This window comes from Urocampus carinirostris, chromosome 8 (genome assembly GCF_059441175.1).
Source record: "Urocampus carinirostris isolate Australia breed hairy pipefish chromosome 8, RoL_Ucar_1.0, whole genome shotgun sequence".
Classification (NCBI taxonomy): Eukaryota; Metazoa; Chordata; class Actinopteri; order Syngnathiformes; family Syngnathidae; genus Urocampus; species Urocampus carinirostris.
Window position 1 is genome coordinate 31,455,092 of NC_142356.1, and position 12,121 is coordinate 31,467,212.

The 12,121-nt window shown below is 38.4% G+C and overlaps 1 protein-coding gene across 1 annotated transcript in view; it reads right to left on the minus strand.

Moving 5' to 3' along the window:
- Positions 1 to 12,121, minus strand: part of xylt1 (xylosyltransferase I) — a 157,723-nt gene that overhangs the window by 69,430 nt on the left and 76,172 nt on the right. The window contains exon 2 of the mRNA XM_088342384.1: positions 7,929 to 8,469. Coding sequence (XP_088198510.1) covers positions 7,929 to 8,469 — 541 coding nt within the window. The remainder of the gene's footprint in view (positions 1 to 7,928; positions 8,470 to 12,121) is intronic.

Sequence of the window (12,121 nt, forward strand, 5' to 3'; positions counted from 1 at the left end):
ACTAGACACTACATTTACATGAGCAAATAAAAAAGCTCACCCTGCAGAGAGCAATGAACTGCAACCAAAAATGGAAACATTTTCCTGTTCCTGAACAAAAACAACTGTAAATTTGTGGTCAGTATGGCAACAGAGCCAATGAGAGACAATTGACACTTTATTTGCATTACTGGCTTTATGTTCAAAATATTGTGCAATGGAAAATATTCTAGTTTTCTACTTAACATTGTTATACAGTATTTGTAACATTAGTGCTTTTTGGGCTGACTCCATTGGCTTTTGTCCTGAAACAGTTGTAATAGAAATATTTCTATGATTTTTCTTTATACTGTTAAAGTTTGAAATGTTGTTATTTAATAAAAAAAAGAAAACAATGTATTGCTTAAAATCTTTGTAATGTGGTAATTTTAACTATAAACTAACTCAAAGGGGTAAGGGTTTAATTATTCAAAGATCATGATCATTTCCAAGCAAAAAGTATAGGTATCGGATCGTGTTGAACGATGCGACCCTGTATAGTAATCCCTTGTTTTTTTGCGGGGGTTGCCTTCAAAAATGCCCCGTGACAGACAAATCCCGCGAAGTAGAAACCTTGATTTATTAACTTTAATTCTTTCTTTATCACTTTCTTTATCACTCAACATACCCAACAGATCATTTATTTGTTTAACAAAAAGAGTACTGTACTTTAGAAACTTTTTTTTTTTTTACAAATAACTTCTTTACTATCAAATTATAATTTTAAAAATGATCTTGTTGTTTTATTGGACAATTATGGATTAAGGATCCAATCCACTTTTATTCATATGATACTTTGCCACCGTCATATGGACGTACGGGAAAACTGGATTTGTTTTCCAGTCCGGAAACCATAATTTTTTTTTTCTTAAACACATTTGAAAATGTGCCAGGGAGCCTGAAAGGAGCAATAAAGACCCACACATGGCTCTAGGGCAAGTTCGGAGGGTGGAGAGCTCCACTTTGTTGGTGATAGAAAGCATTTTCCTCTGTTTAGTCATTCATTATGCATAGCACAGTGCACAATTTAAGTCCGCGTTCTAGAGAAACCGAGCTAAATAAATCTGAGCAAAGGATTACTGTATTTACTTACATTGGATCAATACCAAAATCCCCAGTATCGCCCGCCCCTAGTTGACACACCAAAATGTCTTGGGCAAGACTCGTAAAAAAACTCGTATTTACCTGATTATTACTACAATAGTAAACGATGTCTTCAGTCATACTTTTTAAAGCGTATTATCCACATTTTGATCATAAACACTGATTTCAAATATCATCCAGTTTGTACATATTTCTGCACTTAACTCTAATTCAGATATTCCAGGAGGGGAATATTTTCTAGATTTAATGTTAATTACTGGCCGACCAAGAAGCTTCACCGATTTGCTTTACACATGGATAATTGGGCCAGTGGTTTCACAAAAGATCTTGAATGTGTGCCAATCCAAAGGAGTCCGACTAATGAGCGCTGCTAAATGCGTGAACTTCATTTGTGCTGTCACTTCTGCAGTTCCACTATCGAGTTGTTTTGACCTACAGGAAAATAGACGGGACTCTGTGAAAATAACAAATCAATCAATCTCCTCTCTTGAGCCAGAACGTCTTCATCGTTCTTCCTGTCGGCATAAATCCTTTAAAGTGCGGCTCCCTTATCTGCTTTCCACCCTTCTATTGTCCTCATTTATCTTGCATGATATCAGTTTTAAATATCCATGTGAGGTAAGAATAAAGAGTAACTTAATCTCCAAATCTATGTATGGTTACAGGGTTACTATTTCACAAATCGACATGGCAGTATCGTTTTTTATAGGCAATAACTCAAAACGACCTAATAAAATCCCTTGAGTCAAAATTTAAAATCTTGTGCCATGGGCATCTTATTTTGCTCTTTCAATTAGTATTTTTCTAATTGTAATTTTTTTAAAGTTGTTTTTCAATTATTGTTATCTCCTCTGTGAGCTGCTACCTTATCATAGTGGAGGAGTTTGTGTGTCCCAATGATCATTGGGCCAATGTTTTGGGGCTTCAAGCCCTCGGTAGGGTTGCACATGACAAACAGGTCCCAGGAGAGGGGCCAGACGAAAGACAGGTCACAGAGCCCTAATAAAGAAAAATAACTTTGAAGCACGGTTTCCCTTGCGGGTAACCAGGGCTTCCCTCTAGCACCAGGCCTGGAGGTGGGGTGCGCTGGCAAGCGCTTGGTGGCCTGGCCTTTTGCTCACGGGGTCCGGCCAGGCACAGCCCGACTCATACTGACCTAATTTTACTTCTCATTTCTGTGACCGGCCTTTTTTCCCCCGTTTTGGGTACCCATAGCAGCAAGATCCCGAGCCAAGAACATCATTGGGGACCCCTCTCACACCCATCATGGCCGGTTCACTTTGCTAGCCTCTGGGAAGAGGTACTGCAGTGTGCGGTGCAGGACCACCAGGTTCTGCAATAGTTTTGTCCCCCAGGCCATTAGACTGTTAAATGATCAATCACACACATAGTAAGTCTACACTGCTGCTAATCTGTATATCTGTTCGTCTGTTTGTTTTTTTGCACTACTAGGAGTTCTTTATACCTAGCCACTCCTTTGCACATTGGTTCTCCTCTGCACTATCGTACTACATTGTTATTGTTACTATACAGTGACTTGTTTACCTGACTGCCCATTTTGCACATCTGGTTAGCTGCTACTCTTGCACTCTTTGCACTATTGTATAATACTATACATAGCCATAATTATTTAGTATATTATTAGTACTTTAATACTCCAACTCAATACAACATTTTATTTATATCTGTACATTCAAGGAAACTGTGCGGGTCAGATGTATCGACATTTCGTTCTTTATACACGTGTACTAGAATGACAATAAAGTATATCTGAATCTGAATCTGAAAAAGGCAGGCAATTGTGTCAGCTCTCTTTATGTGCAATAAATGCAAAATTCTCATCCATCCATCCATCCATTAACTACACAGCTTATCCTCAGTAGGGTCGCGGGGGTGCTGAAGCCCATCCCAGTTAACTTCGGGCAGTGGGCAGAGGACATCCTGAACTGGCTGCCAGCCAGTCGCAGGGCACACAGAGACAACTCACTCGCTCATTCACACCTAGGGACAATTTTGACCGGCCAATTAACCTGAAATGCATGTTTTTGGAATATGTGAGAAAACGGGAGTGCCCGCAGGAAACCGGTGCAAGCACAGGGAGAAGATGCAAACTTCGCACAGGAACGCTTGATCGCATCACCTCAGAACTGTGTCGCAGATGCGCTAACCACTCATCCGCCGTGCCACGCACGATTCTAAACCTACAAGTATTTTGTTTTCAAATACATGTTTATATAATAGGCTAGTTCATGAATTTTGCATATTATTTAACTTGATATTCTTGTTTTGAATGAATGAAGATTTTTATTTTTCACTACTAGGAGGCACTAAATAATCTACACTGTCCTTACATTTTTAGTAAACTGTAAATCTAAATAAAATGAAAGAGTAAGAATAACAATCACAACATTAATAGATGAACATTATTATCCGCCAATCATGTTCCTGTAGTGTGATGACCACACCCTTTGGGGCGGATCTTATTTTGTAATCTAGGGGATTTGGTAAAAAGAACGGGCTAAGGAGAAAGCTTTTGGAACAGGTTGGAATATCTTATCTGAGGTTTGGGTTCTCTTCTGTTTTCCTTTCAAGTTTGAAATCCATTAACGACTCCTCTCCTTATGACGAGTGTCTACTCATTTTTAAAAGTTCACCTTCTTTATTGCATTTGTCTAGCTGGACCTCTTGCAAGGGGGATTAAAGATTATGGTACATGAAAATACGGCAATGTAGCTGTCAGAGATTGACCAAGAACACTTGAGCTACACCAGAAACATACTTATGGTGCAGTACATGAGCCCACTAGGGCACTGAAACCCTCCAATGTATTATAATCTTGGCAAGACACTCAAATGAGAAATATTCACTGGCTCTAAACTCATTTTGGCAAAAGGTCCCACTGCTGGTATTGCACAAGGGCTACGCCAAGCCCTGGAGGAACGCAACCTAAACCATTAATAGCCGAGTTAGCATATGGAAGACAAACAGATTGACCGTGTTCCTGCAGCATTCAATGATGCAAATATCAAATGTAACACAATTGCTAATCCAGCCAATGCCTCAAGGACGCCACACTGATCAAATCAAATTGGACAATTTTGCAGTAACAAGGTTAGGACTTGGATCAGGATGGGAATAGAAGAGGGGAGAGGGAGCGATAACACGTTGGCAGGCAGCAGGCAGGCAGAAGGACAGTAAGACAGACAAGTGATTTCATTTAGCTGTGGCGTTGTTATGAAGACGGCCACCGGGGGGAAGCTTTTTCAATTTCTTTCCGTCACTTTGAATGGGCTGCCGGGTTGCCATGTGAGACGGAACTTGGCACAGACAAATGACACCTCCACTCTTGGGACAGAAGGTGAGTGCACAAAAGTTGCAACGTCACCATGCTGTTTTTTTAGTTGGCGGAGGAGAGCGATGGTGTGTTCCATTTCCAGCCCATCTGTGTAAATACAATGGTTGGCGTGTTATGATCACTTTGGCTGATTCAGTGTCAGTATCAATGGACACTAGTCCATTAAAGGTATTAGGCTATTCTTTCCTTTAGGGGGTGTGGTCATGAGACCAGTGTTTTCCTACAAGTTTGCCAGGAAAGACTAGTGCGCCGCAGGAAGTTGCTATATTTCAAGTTTGCTCCCAAAAAAACCCATGCCATTTTTCAGTGTCTTTGCTTTCTTCCTGTAATCAACCAAGGAACTCCAACATTCATCCATATAAGTAGGAGAGGTGGGCAACCCTGTTATATCATTTCACATGTCGGTTGGTAACATATATTTTTTAATAAAATCACTTCAGTCAGAATTTCAAATCCTTTTCCACGGGCAGCTATTATTTGTCCTATTTTAATGTATTTTAATATGTATTTCAAGGAATCATCTTTATAATTTTGCACAAATCAAGTATTGTTTTTGTTATATTACTATCTTTTCTTTTCAATTAATGGGACAGGGTGTATTATTTGACCTGAGAGAGCACCATTTTACTTTTCATTTTTGGCAGTAAGATTGCAGACCTTTTAGGTGAGTCCTATTTTATGTAAAATAAATGGTCATTTCTCAACCTTTTAGTATTTTTAAAAAATGTGTCCTGGGGCACACTATTGTGCCACAAGACCTTGTTTAGTGTGCCAAAAGAAAACCCTTTTTATATACTAATTATCTGCGCAAAATAATTTAGTTTGATGAAGGTGTTTCAAATCCCACTGTAAAAAAATAATAAAATGCAAATAATATCTTCCCATTTTACACAAAAAATCCTAGAATATAGTACAATAACATTTTGTTCTACTGGAAGATATATTTTGCTTATTAAAATGATCTTTTGGCGTTTTTTTTTTTCTAGAAAAACAATATAAAAATGTAGTAAAAATAGAAATGATAGGCTAACAATGTTGGACAACCATTACGTCAGCACTTTCTATGTGACGCTCATGTTGTTCATCCATCATTTGCACCGCCTATCCTCAGTGGGGTCGCAGGGGCGCTGGAGCCCATCCCAGCTATCTTCGGCCAGTCGCAGGGCACACAGAGAGAGACAACTCACTTGACCATTCACACCTAGGGACAATTTGGACTCGCCAATTAACCCAACATGCGTGTTTTTGGAATGTGGGAGGAAACCGGAGGAAACCCATGCAGACACAGGGAGAACTGCAATAGCTGGACTTGAACGCTGAACCTCTGCACCGTGGGGCTTTGCGCTAACCACCCAGCTACCGTGCCACCCTATGTTTTTTCAAATTTAAATGGTCTGCATTTATAAAGCGCTTTTCAGGTCAATGAAAACCTCCCAAATCGCTTCACAATGTGCTTCACACTAACCCATGCACATACCGATAGCGGCATCAGCCATGCAAGGCAACTACCTGCTTATCGGGGGCATTAGGGATTCAATGACACTTCGACACATAACACAGAGGAGCCATACACATTCAAATACATACAAATTCATCAATTATTATTTATTTAGAAAATGCACATTTATATGATAGTTTATGTATTTTTGCTTATAACTTCAATCATTGTTATTTTTTTGAATGAATGAAGGATTTAGTTTTCTTTTTACCAGTAGAGCTCTTTATTTTGAGTGTCTACTAAACTATAAACGTATCAACAATCTTCCATGTACCAAAAAGGAATGTTGCCGACATTAGGGACCAAAATAGGCATCGTCAACAAAGACTTTTGAAATTCAGCCATCGGCTACACATAAAATTTCCCTTATTTCAACAACTTCAAGACACAAGTCTCTGTTTGTAATCAATGGTGCTGCCTACAATACATTAAATATCTTCTCATCATTCTGAAAGACTGAGGGCCACATATTTTCGATTTAGACTTCATAAACGATGCAACGGGGCTCACAGGCCGTATATAGCCCACGGCAGTTGCAGCGGGATCATGGAGAATAATTTTAGATTAAGAAGGCCCAACAAAACCGCAACAGAGACTTTTTTTGTTCCCTGATAGTTTGCGATCCTCCAGCAAGACTAACAGAATCCATGCAAAGGTCTATCTGAGCACTTCAGAGAACTGCTACCAGTGGAAAACATTTCAAAACTCTGTGTTTGTCCCTAGTTTGTTGTAGTAATCCTCCAATTTTCCTTCACAACCAAAGTAAAGGTAAAAAAAAAATCCATGTGAATAATGGTCTCTTTAAATATAAATAAGATTGATACATGGCCACTTTCAAATAACAAACAACTAATTTAGAAACTAACTTGCAAAAAAAACATTCAACACCCTCATTGTGAAGAGCAATTACATGGAATGCATGACTAAATAATCAACAATCTTGGCTCTAACACGACAGCAATTATTTTAAAGAATCCATTCTTGGCCCCAAATAACTTGAAACAGACTTTACAAGTGAATTTAGAAAGCTGTAACGTAACCTTTATGATAAGCTATGAACAGTATGATATTGCATATTCAATAGCTACTTTATTTAACAAATTTAATTCCGACTAAAAGTATTTTTTTCCACACATTCAAAATATGTATTTTTTTCTTATTAGCTTAACAGTCTGTGAGTTAATTAATACTGTCATTTTTCCTCTGGTCCTTTCTGGAAAACAGTCAGATCCCGCCCAGAGCTACATTAATTGGTTAGCCATGCAGAGACAATCGGTTGTTATCCAATCTGCTCATTTTGTACCATTTTATCCATTAAATATAATAGTAATATTGATGCATTTCCTCTAAAACTAAAAAAAAAAACAATGAAAAGCTGCTGTTTACTAACATTGGGCCTTTTTGGCATCTAATTCAATGAAGCGTTGGGTTTTATACATGCACTGTCTTGTACCGATACTGTGTATGTGTAGCTATACTAATACCAGCCTTTTTTAAGAGTTAGGGTGGAAATGGTGACCCATACTAATACCTCTTCATAGCGCCTCTTAGTGGTAAAATAACAACTTATCTTGTTAAAAAAAACACACATTAATTTGAATCATAAGAAAAAATACATAAACTATCATATGCATTTTTAAAAAAATATTCTTAAGTCAATAATTTTTACAATTTTTTTGACATGATTTCCCACCATGTTGCTACGGGTACCCCCAGAAACCAAAAACCTTATGAAAGGTTTGGCAAATCTTTTAAAAGAAAAACGGTGTATTTGGGTCTCTTGTCCTTTTTAGAACTCGTTTTCGGTTGCACTGCACAATACAGTGACAACTACAGGTCTTGTCAGGTCATTTTTTCATTTTGTGATTTGGTGTTTGTTGCAACACAATTGTAAAAGAAAAAACGAAAATACAATAATACAAACCAATACAATAATTCTTTTAACAAACTCACCATCTAAGGGACAGTAGCGAGTGACCTTTTCTGGCATTAAGCGGCCCTCCTTGTGTCTGCAGTACACTTCTGCAATCTGCTGCCTGCAGTCCTTGCTTTTGGCCCGCGACAGAGCCGAGATGGCTTCCTTCCCGCCTATTTCGCACTTGGGTGGTTGGTCGTAGGTCACCTCCAGGGGCGCTGTCGTCGCCGGTCTCCTGCGCGGGTGCTGATGTCGGTGCTGGGGCTGGTAAGGTGCACGATGCGGCGCCCCCACTTGACCGCGAGTACGCGAGTTGTTGGCAACCGCCAGTGTCTGGTGGCTCAAGGGCAAAACCTCGTTGGAGCCTCGGACAAGGTTAGGGGCGTCGTTGCCCCAGACACGCTGCTGAGCCTTTTCTTGCGGTCGCTCTCGCTGCTGCCTCCTGCTGGCCGCCCCCGCACGTTGCGAGCGTGCACCAAAGTTACTGTTGTCGATGTTGTCGAAGTCTTTCGGTACTGAGTTTTCGTTGTTGCTGTCCACTCTGCTTTTCTCTTTTGGCCGATGGGAATAGTATCCATCCTGCCAAGAGACAGATGCTTGTTAAACCGCAGTGGAGGCTGAAAGAAAGTAACAGTTTTCCTGTATTCAGAATTGAGAGCCGATCGCCACCAGTAAGAGCCATTTAGATAGATAGATAGATAGATAGATAGATAGATAGATAGATAGATAGATAGATAGATAGATAGATAGATAGATAGATAGATAGATAGATAGATAGATAGATAGATAGATAGATAGATAGATAGATAGATAGATAGATAGATAGATAGATAGATAGATAGATAGATAGATAGATAGATAGATAGATAGATAGATAGATAGATAGATACTTTATTCATGTGATTGATGTTATGTCCAACACGTTTGTAACAAATTAGAGAACTGACTAGGAAAAATAATATATTTTTATCATTTTGCTATTTATTTCTCAACTTTTTCATTTTAGTAAAATAACACTCAATAGCTCAAGTATAATTCAATTAATAAATCCAAAAATGCCAGATGATTTTGAAGGAACATTTTGTATTATTTAGCGCATGCTAGTGGTAAAAAAAAATCTTCATTCATCAAAAACACAATATCTATTACAACAATCAGCTAAAATACACAAACTGTAATAAAAACATTGATTTTGTTAAATACTCATGGATCAAGAAATTTGGATTTATGTTACATAACATGAGTCTCTCTTAGAGAGAGGTTGACATGTTTGTCTGCCATCTTGCTGCTACGAGTACCCCCAAAAACGTTATGCTTGCTGGGGATTTTCACAAGACTGGGCAAGAAGTAAAATGGGACAGTTTAGTCACTTTAGTCTGTATTCTTCCTTGTGCTTTGTTGCACTTGTTTAGGTTGCACTACACAATATAGCATCATCTAGTGGTCAAATATTACAGTGTCCACTTAAAGAAAGACTGACATATCTTATACAATTCATCAGAATTGCCTTGAATTAAATGGCAACATCATCATTTCTCATTTCTACATACGGCCGTGGCAAGGGCGGCAATGTCAGTTTTGTCCGCACTTGTTATTATTAAAAACTTAAAATAACATCTTGACTTTGTACTCACTCCTCTTTTGTCAGGAAAGTGTCTAAATTTGAGCTTGAAAAATCCCCCTTATTAGGAAAGACACAAGATAAGAAGCAAGTAAGCGTGAGTGGTGCATATCACATTTTGCTTTAACAATCAATGTGACATGTTTTTAAGTGTGCAAAAAAGCCACTGAACTGTGTGGCATGAAATTAAGTATCGAGGTATGAAGTGGGAGGGATGCAAGGTGCAACCCGACCGGCGTTGACACGGGCCTGCGGGCGGGCTTCTGTCGCTCCTTACCATCATCAGATTAGCCCGCTTTCAATTAAATTCTCCCTCAAATGGCCCCAGCTCACCGTAAACAGATTACCCAGAGGGGATAAGGGGCCGGAGTATGACTGCGAGTCGGCGCGGGTGTTAATACTTGAGCGCGTGTGCAATTCTTTTCACTTCAAGTTGCAAAATAAGAAACTGCAGCATGCCATGTGACAAGGGACGAGTGTGTGTGAATGAGAATGTGTGACTGAACCGGAAATTTATCTCTGAAGCAGAACAAAATGAGAGAGGGAGGAAGGGACGGAGGTGTGCACGATAAGCAAAAAAGGTTGTAATGTCAAGTCAAGTCATTTTTATTTGTATAGCCCTAAATCACAAAGAGTCTCAATGAGCTAGAGTGGGAAAGAAATCTAATATAATTTATATATATATATATATATATATATATATATATATATATATATATATATGTATATATATGTGTGTGTGTGTGTGTGTGTGTGTGTGCGTGTAGAAGTGATAATGATGAATAAAAAGAAGCTCCTGCTAAGCTGCTTCATCCTGCAGACATTTCACATTCCAACACACATTTGAGCCCTAAGCTGCTACCTGTCATCTTTCTTTTCTGCTTCACTCGCTCCAGTCCCTTTTCCACACATTTTTATTCACACCATCAGGAAACCATCCCCCCGATTCCTCTCCTCTACATGCTAAACACACCTTTTCTCACCCCCTTTTCTCATGTAATACCTCTTCTTCTCCATCCAGTCGTATTTTTTTGTTTTTTTCTCCTTTCGCAAGTATCACAACTTCTTTCCTTTCTTCAATTTTCCGGTTTAAAAGATCCTGTTGTCTGCAAGAAGCTGGTAATTCCCTGTCAAACATCTGCTTAGTCTTCTGATCACCTTGTAAAGATTTCAAGACTTCAGAAGGAAATAGTAATTGAACAGAGGTATTTTGATTTTTTTCCTTGTAAATCCAGTCAAGCCATGTGTTGTTACTTAGTCCTTTTAAATAAGAAAAACAACTCACTGTTTTTAAGACTTCAAGAAAGGTGTTTGTTTGGAAATGAGTGAAGAATTGAGATCTTTTCTAACACATTACAGCAATATTAATCATTTTTAAAGATCATTAATAAATAACAATCCTCTTTGTATAATAGAAATTCAAATGAACTTACTGAACCCAATCCATCAAATTTTCCCCTAAATAAATGACAGATTATTCAATAATGATCATAATTTTTGAAGCCCTACAATAAAAGACTTTTTTTTTTCTTTTTTGTGATCATTTTTTCTATTTTTTTGAGTCAATTTCCTGTGTGGTTGAAATATGACATTTATTAAATAGATTGGTTGAAATCAATCTATTGAATATATATTCCTTGATTATTATTTTTATTCAATATTACTCATTTTTAATCAATTACCCTTAACATCGTTTAAACTGTGGTATTGCATCTTTTAAATTTCCTTGCACCGTCGGGATGACACTTTTTCATTTTGTTGTGCATTTGATATGCTACACTGACAGCACATTCTATTACGTTCAACCACGGCCGAATGCCCGATTCAATGGTCGTTTTTGTGCTTGGAGGTAGAAAAATACTTTTATTGTAAAAAATGCTGAACGATATCTTTAGCACCAAGGGGCGTGACAATATCCAAATAAACCCAATGAATTATATAAAAAACTGATATGGGGTATTTCTCTTCGATAGCAACTTCCGCAGTGGCCAGATATTCCCAGCTACAATTTAACATTAGTAAAACACCAGAGGGCAGTCTTGTTCTGCCCCTGGAAAAGTTAATTTTAAGTTTATATAGTTTTCCATACACATTTAAACAGGAAGTCCTGTCTTATGGGAAGCCATAGTGGTTCAGTATTGACACATTGTCACGTCCAAAACAAAGGGTAGACCCGATTGCGTAACGTTTATTGAGATAGAGTAAGTTTATTGAGATAGAGAGAAGAAGGGCAGCGCCCGCGATCCGGTCCCGCTAGACGCGGGAAGCAAGTCGCTCTCGCAATCGGATCGTGATCCGAATACGGAAGTGGATCTTCCAAAATAGTTTCAAACACCTAAAAAAAGGGCCTCTCCTGTCTTTGAGTCTTTCAGTGTGTATGCTGATGTTTTCCTTTGTGTCTTTTTTGCTCATTTTGACCATATTTTTGTTATTTCCTTTTCACTTCTTTATGGGGTGGGGCATCACCATTCCTGAGAAATGATTGGCCAATGCTTTTAATCAGCGATTTCAATCGATTTATCACTTTGTTGTTGCAGCCCTAGACACAATGCCAATCGATTTGAAAATTTTCCGATTATGTATATCAACATATTATTTTGTTCAATATGT